A 22,107-nucleotide genomic window follows, 5' to 3' on the forward strand; every position below is an offset into this window, starting at 1 on the left:
GTGCAGTCAGTGCTTCAGGTCATCATGGGAAACAGCAATAGACCACATCTCTTACGTGGGTCAGGAAAGGCTTCCTGGAACCTGAAGGATGAGGAAAAGTTAATGGCCCAAGGTGGGGGTAGATATTTCATGTCAGATGTAACAGAAACAAAGGTAAGAAAGTAGGAACCCTTCAAAAGAGCTGATCAAAGTTCAATAGAAAAAGGCCTGAGGAAGCTGAAGAGGACTAAGCAGAAAGGGCCTTTATAACAGTCTGACCTCTCTCCAAAGAGCAATGGGAGCCAGAGATAGGTTTAAGAACAAGATTATAGCTATACTACTTAGCCCAGTATAACTGGTTCCAAATAATTCCAGGCTTCTTCCAAACATCAAACTTAATATAAATATCTGCTACCAGAGAGTATCTTCAAAATAATGTACTTGAAAGCTATAAAGGTAATTCCAAAAGATAGGTACATATCTTTCCAAGGTGAATGTTTTGAAGAAGACAACATTCATTTGAATGTCTAAGTCCTGCTCTGTCTATAAAATCAGTCAGGGCTCACCTTATATACAGAGTTTCTTGTTTGTATACATTTTGTAGGTGAGAAAATGTATACAACTATGGAAAGAAATGAGAAAAGATCATCCTAAAAGGTATTCACACTGTGGGAAGTATTGGAGGTGCTCATGGGTACCATCCAATAAACAGAAGTAAAACAGACTATTTTCAGAAATTAGCAAACAGAGATGCAAAGGTACCCGAAAGAGAACTGAGCCCTCAGGCCAGTATGACTGGATTATAACCAGTTAAAATACAAGAAAGAAATGTATCGATAAAAAGGGGGCATTTATTTCGCTGTGGAAGCACACACACAAAAAAGCAACTAAAAGTGTCTGCTACGTGTCAGATGCTTTTCTAAACGCCAGTGAAGAAAACAAGCAAAAATCCCTGCTCTCATAGAGCTTCCATTCTAGCACTGGCGATGCTCGTTTCCAAAGCAGCAGGAGTCTTAAGGAACAGAATGCCAGTATTTCTGCCCCACTGCTGAGGCCATCCCTGTTATGAGATGTAGGCACTGGGCTACATCAGCCTGATGACATTATCTCTTTTATGAGTGTGATTCCCCTAGTTCAGATTTCACACCCATCGTGCAACCTTTTGATTGTGCCATGCCTCCTATATAGACTGCTCACAAGAAGAGAACTCATCTATCATACAGACTATGCTCACTGGTCCCTGTAACAACAATTCCTCACTAAACGCTGATACAGGTCTCCTGCTTTGTAGATGTCAGTCTCCTGAGCTTCCATTTTAATGCTTCCCTAGAAGAAAACTCAACCTATCAATAAAATTAGTTATCTGTTCCTGCATCGCTCAGCACCGGACCACAGGCCAACTTAAATACACTGCCAATCTATGCGGCATCTTAGGAGACAGACTGACAATTTGGTTCTCTGGGACCCGCCATGGCATGGTTCATCTTTACACCTGGAATCACAGGACTGGAGAAAGATTCTCAGGCCAGCCACAAAACCCTAAAACTCCAGTGACAGACCAAGCGTCTGAGCAATCCAGAGAGAAAAAGGTGGGCTGCCTGGTAACTAAGAGCATCTCCTCAATTAGATGTGATTTCTCTTTTTACACGTGCCTTATTTTACGTTTGTCTTATCTTCACTAGCAGACTTTAAGCTGTTTGAAAGTAGAGAATTTCATCTTCGTTATTTTATCATCCACACTAGTGGCTCATACAGTGAGTGACTTGTTCATAATAATCAAATATCTGACATACTGGTGAATGAAGGACTATTCAGCCAATCATATATAAATGACATTTTACACCTATAATCTGATCTACAGCATAAAGAAGACATAAACTTACTATTTTCTTGGACTCTGGCCACAAATCCCATTAAAGGTAACTGAGGAGTTACCTGTAGGATGGAGGGAGGAGGAGGAGCAAGAGATACTGCAAAAACAAAAAAGGTGTGGAGGATAAGGGGTAAGGGCAAGTCACATTAAAAGGAAAGGATAACACAATAAAACAAACATACACGGGGGAACCACTTGATCAGCATTTTACAAGCAGTCTTAAGGCGCTCTTTTGAGGGATAAGTCATTAACACAAAACAAAGCGTTAGGGAAGTTTTAAAAGCTTACAACAGGAAGCATTTATATATACCCATCTATTCTAAGATACAGTGGCAAATTGTCTTTTCATACAAGAGCATGTCTTTTCAAAAAAAGAATTTCTTCAGATTACCATGAGTAGTTTGGTTTTCCAAATTTTACCTTGGAAGTTACGAGTTTAAATGTGCATCAATACAAGGGAAAAAAGACCATTACATGCCAGCCTCCTAATTTCATACTTTTCATTACTTCATTAAACAGGAAAAATTAATTGGTAATTAAACAAATATTTACTTACTTCCCAAAGGGGCAAGCACTCTGCTAAGAGACCAATATCAAAGCCATTCTCTGTGAGTCAGGGTTGTATCTTTACAGTTTCTCATAGTCCCAATTCATACCACCTATTTCAGGGACATTTTCACCGTGACCCTACAGAAAAATGCTCGCCTCATTCAAATCATTCCTTTCCCCACAAAGTTGTCTTTCCCTCTTAAACACCTGGTAAGCATCTAGCACTCGTGAGTCTTCAACAAACATTTAATATAGGTAAACACACACATAAGCCAGGTACATGTCAAACAACTTCCGAAGATTAACTCTACAATTATGGTTTCCTTCAGATTGGGTAAACAGTATGATGTGCATTTTCTTATAAAGAGAGAACACCTTTATGAGCTTCAAATCACAGGTAAGACTAACAAAACTAAAACGATAAATAAGACACTGTGCTCAAAAAAATCACATTCTAGTTGGGAATGGAAGGTAAAATAACAGCCCCGACCCAACAATACTTGCAGCAATTCCCTGCGGGTGGTGGTGGAGGTCGAATGGCGGTGGTGATGTGGTGTTACGGTGGGCGGGAAGCGGGCCAGGTTTGGGAGGGATGAGAGCTACAGAGAAATAACCTCTGAGCAGGCACCGGAAGAAAGGGAGCTCAGCAAGCAGACAAGGCTGAGAAAGGCAAGCTGAGAGCCAAGTGAGGGGCAAAGGCTCTGAGGTATAAAGCAGCATGACCAGTTTACAAACCATACGTATTTCCATATGGCTGGCATAAGATGCCTGAGAGAGAAAGTACAAAACTAGAAAGACGAACAGGTGGATATGGAACAGGGAGGAATCTTAAATGGTAGGTGCAAGAGTGCTTAGTGGAAACAGCTTGGGACTTCAAAGTCACCTAGCGGGTCTTCTCTGGCAGTCCAGGGGTGAAGGCTGAGCTTCTGCTGCAGAGTACAGGTTATCAGGTTATCGGGGAACTAAATCCCACAACCTGGGTGGCGCTAGTGGGAAAGAACCTGCCTGCCAATGCAGTAGAGATCCAGGTTCCATCCCTGGGTTGGGAAGATCCCCTGGAAAAGGAAATGGCAACCCACTCTAGTAAGTATTCTCGCCTGGAAAATACCATGGACAGAGGAGCCTGGTGGGCTACAGCACATGGGGTCACGAAGAGCCAGACATGACTGAGCAATTTAGCATGCACAACACACAAGATTCCACATGCCTCAAGGTGCAGCCAAAAAAATAAAGTCCCCTAACATCAGAAACCTGATTTGCTATTTCCTTGCTATTGGAGCAGCAAGTTAACTTTTTCAAATTTAAACCATAAATGTGAAATGAAAGATATAATGCAACCTACTTTACAGTGTAACTACAAAGATTAAAAAGAAAAAAAGTGTATATAGGAAGTCTAACTCAGGGCCTGGCACACAAAAATCAAGGTAATAGAAGCAGAAAGAAAAAGAACTTAGCGTGGACAAAAAGAGTATTTGGTAACTAAGGATTTAGGTACCACATGAAGGAAACAGCTGAAGATATTCTTAGATTTTTTTTCCTTCCTAACTATGAAGGTAGAGGTGCCATTAACCACATTAATGTTGGTGAGTAGTACAGGGAATGAAATAGGCTGGAATGGCACCCCACTCCAGTACTCTTGCCTGGAAAGTCCCATGGATGGAGGAGCCTGGTAGGCTGCAGTCCATGGGGTCGCTACGAGTCGGACACGACTGAGCGACTTCCCTTTCACTTTTCACTTTCATTCATTGGAGAAGGAAATGGCAACCCACTCCAGTGTTCTTGCCTGGAGGATCCCAGGGACGGGGGAGCCTGGTGGGCTTCTGTCTCTGGGGTTGCACAGAGTCGGACACGACTGAAGTGACTCAGCAGCAACAGGGAATGAAAAGTCAGGAAGAAATAATGGTATGATAAATAAGATGTATGAAAGTAACTTAAGCATAAACATAGGAGGCAACTGGAAAGTCTGGGTTGAATTTGTAGAAACCATCAAGAGGTGCAAAGGTGGTAGCAGTTAGGAGAGGGAACAGCTGTGCCGTGGGCAACTGCAGGGGACACTGTACACACACTGTCCGGACAAGACCTGCCCATGTGACTCTGAAGACGACCCCAGATTCAAGGGACAGAGTCACATAACCCTAGAAATCGGCAACTTTCTTTAAAAGATACCTTTTGGATATGTTTTTTTATACTTCTTGGCAGCAAACCCTTAAGTTGGGTGTCTGTCTCCCACTCTGAGAGGCCTAGAACAATTGCTGGTATGTTCACAATACTGTGTCCAAACGGGGTAGGAAGACAATGAGCGGAGAGGTAGCAGAGACAAAGCAGGTAGAACTGAGAAACAGCAGCAGAGGATGACTGCACTAGGAAAAGCGCATATGTTCATTTCAAGTGAGATGAAATTCTCCTCTGGTCTGTTAGCACCAATGCCACCCCACCTGTAACGGAAAAGTAGGAAATTTCCCACTTCAGCCTTTACCATTAAAAAAAAAAGAAAAAAGAAAACAACCTAGTATTGAGCTAAAAAAGAATGATTAGACACCTTAGAACAGACTTTTTGTATGCAGATTTTTTTTTTTAATGAATTTTTTCTTTTCTTTTCTAGTTCTGAAAGTGAAAACCTGAAACTACAGTGGTCTTTTTAGGGACATCCACCAACAGCAGCCCAGGTAAAAACTGATCCCAGATCTTCCTTAAATGGAATTACTTTACAACAAAACAAGTTAGGTTTTTTCAAAGCCAGTCTAAGACATGTTAAAAAAATTCAGTTTCAAATGGAGCTTACAAATGTTGCCCCAAATTCTATTTTTGCCTGAGGCAAACTTTTTTACATGATGATCCAAATTAACTTAGTTACCATAGCATTTTCTTTCTGGTCAGCAAGATTTCATGAGAAAACCTGTGACCCAGAAGATTCTACTTTAGACTAGATTTATCTTCCTTAAAGTTGAATTGAAAATGAACTATTTTAGGTGAATTTAAGCAGGATTTTGATGTGAACAACTGTTTGCAATATTCAGTTCTATGCCAAGTAGCTCATGAACAGGCAAGAGCAGAAAGCAACTATCAATTTGTTTCCATTCTCTCTGGTTGATTCCTCACACAACAACCCTTTCCCTATAATCATCAAAAGATCTCCACACTTAGATTCTGTAATATTATGTTCACATCACACAACAATGAAGTTAATGTGAAGAGAAAGGCTCAAGAAGACACTGGAGTTTATAGAGAGATCTTAAGTAGAACAGCTATAAAAACTATAGCTTATGTGCACTCAGCAACATGTAGATATAAAAGGTAAGGCAAACCAAACTTAGAGGATGAGCCTGTGCTGATGAAATATACAAATTCCTAAGCATGATCTTCCTGATAGTCACAAAATCATGGAACATCTTTGAGGCTTCGTGTGTTAAAAGGTAAAAAGAATTTTGAAGAAAAATTAGACTATTGCATTGTTTTGTGTGTGTGTTTTACAGCTAAGTTAAGAAAATTAGACAAAATAACCACTCTAAATACTGAGACCATTAAAGATATCATCTTTAGAGGCCATCCATTTGATCATCTTAGGGGCCATCCATTTGATAGTCCATTCAAGTTTAGTTGCTAATATTTTACATTCCAGTTACAGAGATAATGTTATCATTTTAAAAGGCAAATGTTTTCTAAATATGGATAGGAGTATTACTTAGGAGTATTTAGAAGTGAACCTAACTAATCATACTCAGTAAGAGCTTTTTTGATGGAAAAGAATATGATTGCCAATAACTGTCACCCCTGTAGTCTCAGAAGAGTTAAATGCATTCTGTCATTTTTGTTATTCCTTTTCAAATGAGAAAACAATGATATTACGCTAAGAAAAAGCAGCAAATTAATCCATGTAATTTAAAAACACAGCTTGTATTTTTAATGATGAAAAGGGTCTATTTGGTTTACTGATTCGTCTGATAATATACTTACATTTTTCAGTTTTTTCCTTGCTTTTTTGTTCTCCCTAGAGCAAGCATTCACTAACAGACACTAAAGACTGCCGAAAACGAGGATTCAAAAATAGCTTCTGGATGCGGCTCTTTATTTATACTTTGCTAATCCCTCCTCCCATATCTGTATTTTTCTGGAGATTTATAGTAATGCTATAAGTTAATTATCATTTAGAGAATATGTGTTAAGGCTTTTCTTTTACAATATCACCAACCCAACACTGCTTTCTCAAATGTTTCTTTTTAATTATTTATAATAATATTCAGGGAAGCCTGACATCTTCCCTGTATAAAACACCATACTCATTCAGAAATTCCTTTCTCACATAATTATACACAGTCACGTTGCTTGGAGCCAACATTCCACTTTATGGATTAGATTTTTTTAGTCTTTGTTATAATATGAATGGTAAAATGTAAGATCTCTTTTCCCAGTCCTTAGTACTTAAAACACCACATTACTGATTTCCCATTGTTAAGGACTGACTGTATCTCCCCAACATTCATATGAAATCCTAACCTCCAACGTGATGGTATAAGGATGTGGGACTTTTGGGAGGTGTTCCACACAATGGGATCTACTCAGTCACAAAAAGGAACAAAATTTTGGCATTTGCAGCAACATGGATGGACTTAGAGGGCATTGTACTAAAGCGAAGTAAGTCAGAGAAAGACAAATACTGTATGATATCACTTGCATGTGGAATCTAAAAATACAACAAATTAGTGGATATCGCAGAAAAGAAGCAGATTCATAGATACAGAGGACAAACTAGTGGCTATCAGGAGCGGGTACAATCTGGGGAGTGGGGGGTATAAACACTGGGTGAAAGATAGGCCCAAAAATTATATTTAAAAAATTTGTTAAAAGGCATTGCCAAAACAAACAAAAACAAAACCCCCAGAGAGCTCGCTCTCTTTTTCTGCCATGTAAGGATACGATAGGTTTCCTAGGGTGGCTCGGGAGTAAAGAATCTGCCTCCCAGTGCAGGAGACATGGGTCAGGCCCCCTGGAGAAGGAAATGGTAACCTACTCCAGTACTGCCTGGAAAATGCCATGGACAGAGGAGCCTGGCAGCCTATAGGCCATGGGGCTGCAGAAGAATCACCTGTGACTCTGCAACTAAACACCAACAAGGATACACGACAGCAGCCTCCAACCTGAAGAGGGGTCTCACCGGACCCAGCCACGCTGGCACACTGATCTCTGGCTTTCGGCCTCAGAACTGTAAGCAATAAATCTCTACAGTTTATAAGCTATCCAGCCTATGGTACTTTGTTATAGCAGCCCAAACTAAGGCACTTACCAAAGTAGGTTAACGTACACAGATGTACAAGTACAAATATACACATATATTCTTCTTTACCACCAAAGTGCTTCATATTTATATTGAAGGCAAAAACTGGTAAAACTTGTGATTAACCCTAGTTGTTTCAATGCCTCGCTTGATGATGACAAGAATGATAAACTAATACTCTTCTTTCTTTGGCTGGATTAGATTAAGAAACAATAAGAACCACATAGGATTCAGTTATGTCCTGATTAAAGTGTTCCTTTCATTAACTTGTTTCTGAAATAATCCCATTAGAAAACAATTACTGTGCTTCGAGAACTTGGTACTGCATATCAGGGGTTCCATGTTTTCATTCCTGTGTTACAATGCCATTTCAAACTCAAACCAAATATAGTAGCAGTGCTGTTAGACTTAACGTTGCACAGAAAACCTCACTGAATTTACATTCACAGGAATCCTTGCCTGTCAGCTCACTTCCTCAGAGGCACAAAGCCATGTCAAGCCTCCAGCTGCAAAAAATATGCTCATAAAACACAAACCTGGGATCATTTTGTTAAAGCAGGTAATTAGCTACTTGAGAAAACACAACAAATTTTCTCATTCTAAATATAAAAAACAAGGACCATTTTAAGACAAGTGGGAATAATATGAGACTTACATAATCATCTAAAGCAGATAAAATGAAAGTGCATCTCACAGCCTCAGAATACTGGCTTACAAAGCATTAAGTCTTGCAAAAAGGGTTTCAAAGAACATAATTTAATTAAAAACTTTTTTAGTTTAGAAAAAAGCACTAATTATTCAACTAACAAAGTTGTAGTCATCCCCTTTAAACAAATACCAAATCCCTGGAGAAGAAAGGCAGAATTTATCAAGAGAAGTGCATAAAAACTAACTAAATTGCCTCACACATTATGCTGAAGGCTCAAAAATCTCAATTCACTATATTTCCCATGAGTGTGAAAAATACTTTCATTAACACTCATTCCTTAGAGTCAGTTATTTTTCTACTTTAACATATACTTTCAAAATATATGCAAAATCAGATTTACAAAGAAGTGTTAAAATACATATTTAAAATACATTTAAACACATACTTAAATAAGCTTCAAATAAATTCCACCAAGAGGGTTCTGATGGGACCAGTATATTGGTATGTACATTTACACAGCATGAAATACCCCTATATATACTTTCTGAATATCATGTATACTTGGTCCCAAGCTGTAATAATGAAGCATCTCCCAGTTCCATTATGGAATCAGCCCATTCTGGATTGACACCATTCTTTTAAAACGCTATGTAAGGGTAAAGAAGGGCATAAACACCATAAGCAATAACTGTCTAGACTTCCAAAAGGGTCAGGGAGACAGCTTATCTTTAGCAGAACTATGAAACAGGCGTATGAAAAATTTAAATGATTTAAAAATGAAATATGCATTTAGGTACAAAATAGCATCTGTACAAATATGGGTTTGGAACACGATTTAAAAGTAGCACGTAAGAAAAGACAGGCGTATCTGCCAAAACGGAGTTCAAAATGAGTTAAAAAGAATGGCACACCCCAAATCATTAAGTCTGATCAAAGACAGCAGTGAGAGACACACACCTGTGTAACTGAGGCACCCTGCCATACATCTGAAACCAATCCGACACTGTATATCAACTACACTTCAAGAAAACAAAATTTTAAAAGACAAAATAACCCAAAGAATTTTAAATTAATTAAATTTTAATTATAGGTTTTAATTTGGTCAAACATTATAAAAAGAGCAACTACTCTTATTTAAGACTCATTAAAAATACACATGCATATTTCTCAAAATAATCTAGTAAAATTTCTTTTAAAAACATGTCTATTTAAGTGTCACTAGCTCAGTTGTGTCTCTTTGTGACCCTATGGTCTGTAAACTGCCAGGCTCCTCTGTGCACTGATTAGACTATAAATGTGGAATTTAATTTACAAAAGGGACCCAAAACAATGAGAGGATCTGAATAACAAGGGATTCATTCCACATTCAACAAGTAGTTAGCAAGCACTATTCCCAGGATGAAACAGATGAAAAACTGTTTACAGCTTTTTACATTATGAAGGGGGCACCCTCCTTCCCACCCCCTACCCTTGGGAGGGTAAGAGAAAGATTTTTTTTAATCTTAAGGTAGGTAGGATAGTACAATGGAAATAACAGGGAACTTAAGAGTCAGATGACCTAAATTCAAATCCTAACTTGACTACTATCTTAGTCTGTTTCCTCACCTGTAAAATACAGATGAAAATGATCACATGATTATAAGAATCAAATGAGGTTAAAAAAACAAAAAAAGTATTCTGTAAGCTCCGCTTATGTAAAAGGAGGATCAAATTTGTTCTGCAAGATTCCAAAGGATATAACAAGGTTTCACCAAAACACAGATTTTAGCTCCATACAATTCAGGGCTTATCCAAAATGGAATAACACTAGATGTGATCACACATGGGCTTACTGGCCTCTTGGCAAAAATCCAGAAAAACACACCAAGTTCACATAGCATGTCCACAGCAGTCATAGAGAATAATATTTGCTCTTACCCTCTCTGGGGAAGAAGCAAAACAAATGACTGTTAAGTATTAAATATGTGCTATTTTAGTTCCTCTGTACACATGACGCAACTGCAAGATGACTGTTATATCTGGATCAATCTGTTCAAGTCACAGTTGTTCCATCAGAGGTTTGGTAGCAGAACTGAAGAAGACAGTGTAACTGCCCACCACAAAGCAGTTTCAATAATATTTTCCTTTTCTTTTGCTACTTATAAACTCTGCTCATGTATGCTCAAATTTCATTAATTGCTATTCATATAGCAAGGATATCTGACTAAATAAGAAGGAAACACTGTTCACCACAGTATTAATTTAAAAAACAAATAATCACTAGCACATTCAAAAACATTCTATTCAGATAAGTTAAGTTCTACAACTCTATATGGAAACCATATGTTGATTTTTCAAAAGAACTGGAAGGTACAATATCGGCAACCTGTATTCATTCTTCCACTCATGCAACAAATAGTATTATTCACCTACTATACACTAGTCATTTGCAATTAAAGGTTTTTTTCTCAGTAACTGAAGAATTTTAAATTAGATACATTCCACAGACTGCAAAAGAAAGTCTAACCTGGGTTCTGGCTATAAAAAGGTCCTCCGTTCATCTGACTCTGAAGGCTTGTTTGTGAAGTGATGGAAGGAGGGCGTCTATAGGGCAAGGAGCCCCCTATTGTTGGGGGTGTATGGCGAGCGGCAGGTCTATTCATGCTGTAGAACTGAACAGGATGACCTGGAAAAGAGACAGAACATACACTTGTCATTAAAATTATCTCAGACAATAAAACACTTTGGGCACAATGCCTGTATCTCACCAAGATTATTAAACAATAAAAATATTTAGTTAATTTCACTGCCATCTGACAAATATTAATGCAAAGTGACAGTTACTGCTCAGCTGACAGTATATCAAAGTGCAAAAAACAGCAAAGTAGGTAAATAAAATTATAGCTAAGTTTGGAAAAGCTATATCTAAATACATTACTAATCAATATTGTGAGTTTATTAAATTAGTAATTTGACAGGGTTTTACAATCATCACAATTAAAATTTATGGCTCACTTCCTCCACAAACACCAGCAATTAAACACCGAAAACCAAGCTCAAAAAAGTAAGAATAACATTTAGGAAAGCAAAAGAAAAAATGTTTGACACACAGTCTTATTCCAAAATAACAATAATAGTAAATTTAAAATAGCAAACCAATTTATTTAAAGGAAATCATAAAATATTTCAGCAAAAAGTCAAGTGACATAATTCTGAAGTCAAGAATTCTGAATCACATATCTCAATCAAAAATATCCTTCTCTAAAGTTATTTTGTCTTAAAATTAGAGTTTAGAAAACTTAGTTATGAAAAAAAGCTAAGATACAAAAATTGTATCAAATATATCTAATTTTAGTATCATCCTGGAACTTGTTCATATTTATCAACAATTTCACTACATTTTGCTCAGAGTACTTCACCAACTAATGCAAACAGAAGACACTCTTTTCTAATCCATCCAACCATCTAACGCAATCAAGTTCTTAAATTTTATCTTGATTCCACTCCAACTTAAAATCATTAGTTAAGGGCCTACTGTATAGACAGATCAAGCACTGGAGCACCCATGAGAGAGCAGGTCAAGAGAAGAGAAGAAGGGAGAGGAGGAGAGAGAAGAATGAGGGAAAGAGGAGGAGGCCAGAGAAAGGTGAGGGAATGAAAGGTGGAAGGATGGGGAAAAGGAAAGAAGACATGAGGGAGGGAGGCAGGGGAAGAGGTGGTAGAGAAAAATCCGACAATTCACCTTTTCCATGACTGTCAAATGGTTTTACATGCCTAAAACTGATCTACAGGAGCTATAAAATTGATCAAACTTGGATTCATATGGATACTCATATAAAGAATGTTATAAAAGCACTCAAGACCTGCTACAGCATTTACTCTTCATATATATGACAGTATCAAAACCTAAAACTCAATTCTGTTGTATAAAAATCTTGAGTAGTCAAGCTTAAACATAATCCACTGTCAAGTTTACATAGCCATGGTAAAAGTGTAAAAGCATGTAAACTAATAAACTACTATAAGAAGGTATATTCTGTCATTTGAATCACCAGATACACAACACTGACATTTTAGGAATCAATCTGTAATATCTTAAAGCTAGAATCACTGAGTTAAAAACTCTAAAAACACCATTATGAATTTTATATAGTTAGATCCAGCCTAAAATTTCCCATGTTATAAGCCTTCAGTGATCCAAAGACATTACATAATAGAGATTCTATTCAAACCATTAACAAGGGTATTTATTCTGCTTTGAGTTGAAAAACAAAACTATAGTTTACCACAGCCCTAACTATAAAAACCTAAAACTAAAAACTTCTAGAAGAAAATAAGACAAAGCTCTTTTTGACCTTATGTAAAGAGTTTGTAAACACAACATCAAAAAGCACAATACACAAAAGGAAAAAACAGCAACGACTGGGCTTAATCCAAATAAAGAACTTCTGCTCTTTAAAAGACACCATTAAGAGAATGAAAAGGTAAGTCACAAAATGGAAGAAAATATTTGCAAATCACAAAATTAATCAGACATATTCAGAATATATAAGAATTTAATGAGAAAACAAACAAACCAATTACAAAGGTGTGGGGGGGAAGCAAAAACATTTGAACAGGCATTTTGCCAAAAAAGATAAACAGATGGCAAATGGGCACATGAAAAGATGTTCTACATCATCATTCACTGGGGAAATGTCCATCAAAACCACACGACAAACTATTAAACACCTATCAGGATGGCTGAATTTAAAAAAAGAAAAAAAATATATATATATATATACGTAAAGACAATTACACAGCCAGCCAGGCTCTTCTGTCCATGGAGTTCTCCAGGCAAGAATACTGGAGTAAGTAGCCATTCCCTTCTCAGGGGATCTTCCTGACCCAGGGACTGAACTCAGGGCTCCTGCACTACAGGCAGATTCTTTACTGTCTGAGCCACCAGGGAGGCCCTTACGGCAGTACCCTGTACTAACATGTATGCAGAGTGACTGGAAGTCTTACGCACTGCTGGTGGACGTGCAAAACTATACAGTCACTTTGGAAAACAGCTATCCAGTTTTTATAAAGTTAAGCATTCATTTACCATACAACCCAGTAATCCTACTCCCTAAGTTATTTACCCAAATGAAATGAAAGCCTGTGCTCACACAAAAGTCTGTATGCGAATATATTTGGCAGTTTTATTCATAATCACCCAAAACTGTAAATAACCCAAATGTCCCTCAATTTGGATTGAGGAAAAGGGTAAACAAACTGGTAAATCCATTCAACAGAACACTACTCAGTAATAAAAAAAGGAATGAAATAACAAAACATGTAATAATGGATAAATCTCAAATGCACTGTGCCAAAAAGCCAGATTCAAAAGAGTACATTACGTATGCTTCCATTTGTGATATTACTACAAAGGCAAAACTTTAGAGGGGAAAAAAAAACAGATACAGAGCTTGCCAGGCGCAAAGAGTGAAATGAGTAAAATGGAAGGACCGAGTACAAAGGGGGCGTGGAGGAATCTGGGGACGTCAGGGCTGGTGTGCACCTTCACTGCAGCCGTGCTTGTATCACTGTATGCATCTGTCAAAACTCTAAGAAGTCACTAGAAAGGGTGAATTTCACTGTATATAAATCAGACCTTAATAAAGAGAAAAAAGTATCTGGAGATTCAAAAACAGTACATTACAGAGACTATATAAATTGTTATTAAGGCATTAATTATGCTTTTTGTTTAAAAAAAAAAACTTATTGTTCACTCATACAACAGATATTGACTCAGTGCTGACTAGGAACCAGCACCTGTTATTAAATTATAATGCTGACTCTAGGTGGAAATGAATCTGTACTTTGTAGGCCTACAGCGGATTTCAAGATGTATTCCTTACTCCACTGATGTACGAGCGTAACAGGACTTTTACATTTAACTAGCTGTAGTGGCCTAACAGAGCTGTATGTAGAGCAAAAGGACAGGTCAGGTTTAAATACCCCCAGTACAGAATGCTTTTCTTAAAAAGTGTTGGTACAGAAACTAAGCCATAATACACCATCCAAAATGCGTGAATTAAAATGAATTTTTTAAAATGTCTTCTAAAACATTAAACACCTAGATACAGTAGCAGCACACACATACATTCTATGAAGTACTTTACTAACTGGGCTTCCCAAGTGCTTCAGTGGTAAAGAATCCACCTGCCAATGCAGGAGGATGTGGGTTCAATCCCTGCTTCAGGAAGACCCCCTTGGAGAAGGAAATGGCAGCCCACTCCAGTATTCTTGAATGGGAAACCCCATGGACAGAGGAGCCTGGCAGGCTACAGTCCACGCAAGAGAGTCAGACACAATCCACACAAGAGAGTCAGACACAACTGAACTACTAAGCACAAGCACATCAGAAAAATGAGAAACTTTACTCTGATTTCCTCAGGAAATTCTACTCTTCGGTCACGGGCCATTTTCTAGTTAGTACATTATTCTGCAGATTTTTTTTTTATACAAAACACAGACAAAAAACATGAAGCCAGAGTTCCAAGTAAGACGAGCCAGAGCCAGACGACTGAATCGGCCTGCGAGGAATAAGCCAATACTCACCTGTAGGGGGAGTGGAAGAAACAACAGGGGGAGTTGGAGAAGTGAAGCCATCAGCAAGGGTCTGGGCACCCCCAGCGGCAGCATCTGGGGCAGTGGAAGAAGGGACAGTTGCAGGAACAAGAGGGGTGGGGGCAGATGCAGAAGTAGCAGGAAGGGGTGGAGTACCAGCAGAGCCAGCGGGGGCTGAGGGGAGAGAGGGGTGAGAGGCAGCATTAGTGAGGCAGTTCCATCAGGCAGGACTAGAACAGGCACCAGAGAACTCAGTGTTAGATACTCAGTGCTGATCAACGCCAAAGAATAGAAGAGAGCGTTAAAAAAAAAAGAATGAAGCTTATGTTAAAGGATTATGAGGTTTACAGCAAGTAATTCAAGATGCTAAGGATAACGTCCAGACTTTTAAAAGCATTCCTTTTTACCTGATAGCCAACACACTGGAAGAAAAGCCCCCTTTATGTTGTTGCTTTTAACATAACATTCTGTAAATAGTATACAAAGCTAAACATAACACAGTAGAAAACAATAGTATTCCCTTCTGAATCATTCAAACCAGAAAATAAAGATTCCAGACATAAATATCTTATCAGGTAAAAAGAACTGAGAGAAATACAAACCTCTTTTTCATGATTTTTTTAAAAGATGTTATCTCTTTGTTATTATAAGTAAATTAAATATGTAATTTTCCATCCTTATGTCTTGTGTGTCAGGTTTTTAAAACTAAGTTTCATGTCCTCAGATGAAACAAGTACATTTTTCTGTGCATTTCAGCAACTCAAGTTCCAAGAGTCCACTAGATTGAACTGTTGAAATTATATCTGCCCAATCCTGTTACCGATACGATTCCTTACACCGAGACTGCACTGTGTCCAAAGGCGTGCACTGTTATAACACCAGCTGGAGTTAAACATGTCACTCGTTCCAAGGTGCAACCTCTAAGTGCCAACCAAGACACAGCACCAAAGACATAACTCCAAATCACAGAGAAGTATCTGAACATAAACTGACAAATAATTTGGTTAAAAATAGCAGAATGCAGAAAGATTTCTCAACATTTACAGAGTCTTCAAGAGAAAAAAAATCCTGATTATGAAGAAAGCTCAGTGTAATTAAATTAGAAACTGAAAGGACAAACTCAGAAAGGACAGATGAAGACGAAGCACAATTCACGTTTTACCTGGAAAAACACTGGGAGGAGAGGGCGTAGGAACAGCGATGGGAACCCCCACACTCCCACTTCCACTGTTCTCCCGACTGCTGCTCCGACTACTTGGGTGGCTTCCTCCACTACTCCCGCTGCTGCTGCAGAAGTAAGAGCCACCAAAACATGAGCATCTATGCACAGGAAGACATCACCAGCATTTTCCAGAATGTTCTGAAATGAATATAGCTACTAGATGGTAAATCAAAAGCCCTCCATTTCAGAGATGAATTTCTTTATAAAGCAAGGGAAAAAACTTGAGTTCAAGAAACTTGTTTTGGCCACCTTTTAATAAACGTATATTAAAGAAATTGAGAAAAACAAAACTTCTCCATAAATATAAGGGACAAATGATGGGGCTCAACACATGAAAATAATATTACTTTCTTTTATTCCAGTTTAATGGCTGTCTGAAGAAATAGCTTTTATAACAATTTTCCGAAACAAATTATTTGTCCAATTTTACTTGTAATGATATCATGACATATTATGCCATATTAATGTTTTATTGCATATGGTTTTTCATCTGTAAAGTACCACCAAAAAACAACGTGAAATTCCCCGTATCTGGTCAGTGATTTTCTTTTTCAGGTCAACTATAACTATCAGTCTTGCAGAAGAGTTTGCACTTTGAGATGTCTGTCCTTTTTCAACTTCCTGGCTGCTCAAAGTTGCATCAGAACATGAGGAGAGAGAGGTGGAATCAGATGAGGTTTGGGGGAGTAGTGTGAGGAAAAGAACTTAGTGCTTGGAAAATGAGAGAGATTTAGCTGAAGTTATCTGAACAAATAATGGTGCTATGACCATCCCATTTTGCACTGAGGTAGAGAAAATACCTGTAAGTTCGATTTCTTTGATTCACAGAAGCTGTCCTCACAGGGCTCTGCTGCGAGGGAGCCATATTACGGGTTGGGCTAGGTACGTAATCATTTGGTACCACTGGAGGACGCACTGGCTCCAGTGTGCGATAGGGGGAGTGCCGCCTACAAAAAGAAGAGCGTATGTATCGTGTGATTAGCAAGTCTCGGCACAATAAATTCAGAGTTGCCAGTAGTGAAATACAATCTGTACTCAGAGGTAGTAAAATGTGTTTTAATAAAACCCAGCTACCAATTTCCATCTTCCCTTAAGTATCACTTCTCCACCATCAGGGCTTTGATGCATACTGTTATTTTTTTTTAGTCTTTGACCTCATTTCCCTACACTAATTTTGTTCATTCATTCTGAGAGCATGAAGTTTCTCCCCCAGGTAAGCCAGTGTTTCCCAGACTCTCTTCTTAGATGAGTTCAAATTAGTTTAGTGTCACATTAAATTCTCCCAACTGCACTTCACAAATGCACTAATTATCTTCCTCATCCCTCTCTCCCTAACCAAAAATAATCAAAGATAGGGTAAATAAATCTACAGGGTCTGGCTCTACAACCCCCACATTGATGATCAACAGCAACCATTAACAATTCATTTCTCTTTCTATGCAATAAGTACATAGAAGTAAAACTACATCCACACAAAGAAATACATAATTTAATCTCCTCTCCTTCCATTCTCACTTCACATCCTCCTTAACCTTTCACCATGACCGCTCTTACCTCTTACCCTGCTCAGAGTTCAACATTTAAAAGGGAGAGAAGAAAAAAAACAGATCACCTAAGTCTATCTTATTTACTTTGAAGTACAGAACAGTCTGCATTTCATTAGCATACTTCTCTTTTTCTCAAACTTTCTTCTTAAAAGAATGACAAGATCAGGAAAGGGAATACAGGAAGCAGGATGCACACTGGTACACCAGGAATCATTAATTCTCATCTCTAAGTTTCCATCATGATGGCAATGATTAATACTCAGCTGATGTGAAATTGATATTATGTAGATAAGATTCTGATCTTTAATTGGATCTCAAGATATGAAAATTAAAGAGCTTTTTTCCCCTAAAATGATGATGCTGACCTGACTTCTATATTTCTCAATAATTCACATCCTCAAAAGCTCCCAAGGTTCCTTTAAATATTATTCTCTCTCATCCACTCAAGTTTCGGCTCATTGATTCTGGATGAGATTACTCTGCAAAGACTCTGTCTACTCTACTACTCTCAAAATCCTCTTGCATAAACAAATATACACGTTATTAAAAAGTAAATAAGGGGCACTAGATAAGATATTGGGTCAAAAAAAGAAAGGAATGTCAGGGCCTTGAATTTAAAACACTATAAAGAAGTTTAGGCATCTCTGAAATTATGTACATATAAAACACCATAAGATAGGAAACTGATGGATTTCCAAACAATTTTCCCCAGACAATAAAAATGCTCTGTGTCACCCAAGAAAACAGAACAAAAACCTTTGCCAACTAAGAACTACACAGTGAAGTGAAAGTTGCTCAGTTGTGTCCGACTCTTTGCGACCCCATGGACGATATATATAGACCATGGAATTCTCCAGGCCAGAATACTTGGGAGTGGGTAGCCTTTCCCTTCTCCAGGGGATATTCCCAACCCAGGGAATGAACCCAGGTCTCCCTCATTGCAGGCGGATTCTTTACCAGCTGAGCCACCAGGGAAGCCTATACAATGAAGACAATGATAAAAAAAAAAAAAAGGTAAAAAACTAGGGAGAGAGGACAAAATATGGTGCCTGAACCAAGACTGTGAAGAAGTCAGGCTGTGACCATCAAGTGGCTAGTGATGCTCGGCCACTCTGGCCTTCAGGAATCCTGCAGAGCCCTTGCTAATATACAAGGAAGACAAATATTAGTGTACAAGTACATCTTTAAAATTTGGGAGCAATGGAAATTTTTACTTAACTAGGATTATCTTGCTAACAATCTGGATTCAAAACCTAATAAAATCCATTAGAAACTATACATGACAGAAATATAGACATTTCACAGGAAAATAAAATACTCCCTCTTGACCTGATCTCTACTCTTACCCTGTACAATTATGACATACCATGACATCTACATCCTACTCTGAAGCTTAAATCTTATTTAAGCTAGTAGAGCTTTTCCTTTCTAACCTAAGCAGAATTTTTTTTGTCCTTCCCAAATAAAACCACCCTATTTCTGGCTGGAAATCTGATTTTATTCTTTTGTTTTCCACTGCCCTAACTTTAATTCCTCCTCCATTATCTTTCTTTGACTGATTAGGTTGCTGGGTTTTTTGGTCTGGTTTTCTTGTTTGCTTTTTGGTGAGGGGGCCAAAAACCAAGATTTCCAATTAAAAACTTTTAAGCATATATCACAAAGCCAATGGTAATAAAGGCATTTTGTCTTTGTCTTATACATTTTTTAAAAAAATCCAATTCATGGTACAGTGACCCTGAAAAGTTGACAGAGGACAAATATTACCCCCTTTTACAGATGAAAAAACTGAATTGCTAAGTGGCTTACTATGCAAGACCACACATCAGGAGCAGAGCAGGACCACAATTTTAGTCACCCAACTTCTGGGCAATATTATGCCCAACTGATCACAAACCTTGATCATGATAAACCAAGTTTTTGTATTAAGATGCTATAAAAGAAACTATAGATGCTATAAAAAGGTCAAGGTTTTTTGTTAACTGACCATTTATGTCAAATCTGGAGCCCAAGTGTGTAGACCGAATGAAAGCTCATAATTTCTCATAAAAAAACAAGATATACAGAATTCTATAATCTGCACAGTATTTTCTTCAGAAGACTAGTCAGAATAAGAAGAGTCAATTATAACAGAAAAGACTAAAAAAGTTTCTGAAAATAGGAATTAGAGTGCAATTTACAATAAGCCATGAACTTAGGCTAGGATTTTACCTCAAATTTAAAATTTATTAGAAAAATAATTTCTAAACAGAATATTTTTAAAGTAGAGAGATGTTTCCTAGGTATAATTTAAAGTATAAAAGATGTTTTCCTTTTGGGAAGGTTACACACAAAATGGATAATCTTAGGAAGAAAATATTCTCTTTTCAAATATTTAAAAATAGTTTAAACATATATATAGTGTTTAGTTTTCACACAGTACATGAAATGGTTTGCAATTACTACTTAGTTCCATACTCACCCAAGTGTCCCTTTGCCTGACATCGGGGGGCTGGGGGGCTTCTGTGTTGGTGGTGTTGTACGCGGCAGCCCACCCATCTTCATATTCTGGGTACTCACCTAAAAAAATTTTGAGGAAAACTCAATTTAATTTGAATGCAGTGAAACAAAGTGCCACTTTCGGGAAATAACATTATGCTATTTAACAAAGGAGGGGAAGGTTTAAATAGGAAAAAAAAAATTAGAGGCCATGCATTTCATATGCAATTTCTACTCTACTATCATTCTACAGTTGTACTCAAAGGACTCCTCCTAACATGAGATTTTCAAATGATTATAAACATGTATGCAAAGACTTTATTTGCCATTAGCTCATCACACCAACAGATCACTGGTTAGACTGTTTGATACGACATTCAATTGAAATTAAATAGGTTAACTATAAAAATTTCAGTTTCAATAAGAGTAACTCAATCAGAAACAACAATGCCTTTAAACAATTCCTTGTTTTTTAAATAGCAAGCTTATCATAAGAAAACATAATACATGTTTTCCCCCAAAAGTATGCAACTTTAGTTTTGATCCACTGTAAGTAGAGAGTATTATATAAAGTTAAATCATACAGAGAAAATTTCCTTTTTATAAACTGTGGATCAGCCTTACAATTCAGATTTTATTAATGTTCTCTTATGAAGGAATCACCTACCTGAGAACTGCCAGAAGTTAAGGCATGTTCCTAAACATCTGAACCAGAAAGGTGGGGCTGAGGTATACCTTTCAACTGTTAGTGGTACAGTGGCCACTGGCAATGTCCTAGTTCCAATGGGAATTAAACCCACTCAGGCCCAAAATGAAGATTAATTTAGGCATGAGAAAGATGCAACACAATCCTAAGAGCTAAGAACACAGAGCTAAGCTGTGTTCCTCACTATTCTATCCCCAATTGAAAACCCAAGTGTGGGAAAGTTGGGTGACCTGGGAACAAGTGTGGATTGCCACCAGAAAAGGATGCCACCAAAGGAGGAAGTGAGCACTTATGCAGAAAGCCCTAGAAATCTGGGTATCTTAAGGCATTAAGAGAAGTCATGCATGAATATAGTTCAAATGCAATCTCAAGTTGTTTGAGATTACCAGTGGGTTAGAGTTAATAATGTTCACCATGTGTGTTCATGCCTGACTCTATTTTAAAGCTCCTAATATTCTGGACTGCCAAACACTTCAAAAAAGGATCTTAACTCTTCCACTAAGAGTATGTCCAGAGTATTCAAATTATACTTATAAAATGAAACTATAAGACATTATACTTTTGAAATCAGAATACATTTATAATTATAATTTTAAAATACAAAATTTAAGAAAACAAATCATAATTACATACAGAATATTGAGGCTGTCAAAATTAACTCTGGCTTAAATGGAATATTTTAAAATCCTAAAATACTACTTGTTATCTGAATAAGAAAAAATATATCAAGAAACAAACTCATGAATAGCCCAGTGAACAAGTTGTGTGTGATGTTAAAACAATCTTTAATGACAAATGATACCTTTGAAATAGCAATATTTTTAAGGCAATGCATTTTTCTGTACTCCTTTGTTATTACTTTTAAACAACAAATACAAAACAAACTGGTAATCAAGGAAGAATAAAAATTAACTTATCTATGCTCTCCCCCTCATTAATAAGCAGAGGGTATACTGATCATATCTTAAAAGTGCCAGAAGAAGTTTTTTAAAAATTAATCCACATTGGGGCAAATTTTTAGGAGTAGTATGACAAATAACCAATAGCTTTAAAAACCGTATATCTTAATTCATGATACCAGGAGATTTTTAAAAGTAGTAACCAAAGTCCTTTAAGCTCAACCTTAAACAACATAAAACCCAAGGTCACTTTAAGTGATGAAGGAGAAGTAGGTGAGCCAAACACTAAACTACATCAATTTGCTAGAAATAGGAAGGAAAAGGAGCAAGGACAGAAAAGGATAAAACAGAATTTTATTC

At 37.4% G+C, this 22,107-nt stretch overlaps 1 protein-coding gene across 5 annotated transcripts in view; it reads right to left on the reverse strand.

Moving 5' to 3' along the window:
• Window positions 1-22,107, reverse strand: part of ABI2 (abl interactor 2) — a 98,558-nt gene that overhangs the window by 10,157 nt on the left and 66,294 nt on the right. For 2 of the 5 annotated variants that reach the window (XM_070387891.1, XM_005904270.2), the window contains exons 4-8: window positions 20,126-20,223; window positions 16,921-17,067; window positions 16,061-16,185; window positions 10,829-10,987; window positions 1,863-1,949 (exon numbers count right to left, since the gene is read on the reverse strand). In XM_070387891.1, coding sequence (XP_070243992.1) covers window positions 1,863-1,949; window positions 10,829-10,987; window positions 16,061-16,185; window positions 16,921-17,067; window positions 20,126-20,223 — 616 coding nt within the window. Of the gene's footprint in view, window positions 1-1,862; window positions 1,950-10,828; window positions 10,988-14,889; window positions 15,073-16,060; window positions 16,186-16,920; window positions 17,068-20,125; window positions 20,224-22,107 lie in introns of all 5 variants that reach the window. The other 3 variants (XM_005904267.2, XM_005904269.3, XM_005904272.2) reach the window with 3 other exon arrangements.

Source organism: Bos mutus, chromosome 2 (genome assembly GCF_027580195.1).
Source record: "Bos mutus isolate GX-2022 chromosome 2, NWIPB_WYAK_1.1, whole genome shotgun sequence".
Lineage (NCBI taxonomy): Eukaryota > Metazoa > Chordata > Mammalia > Artiodactyla > Bovidae > Bos > Bos mutus.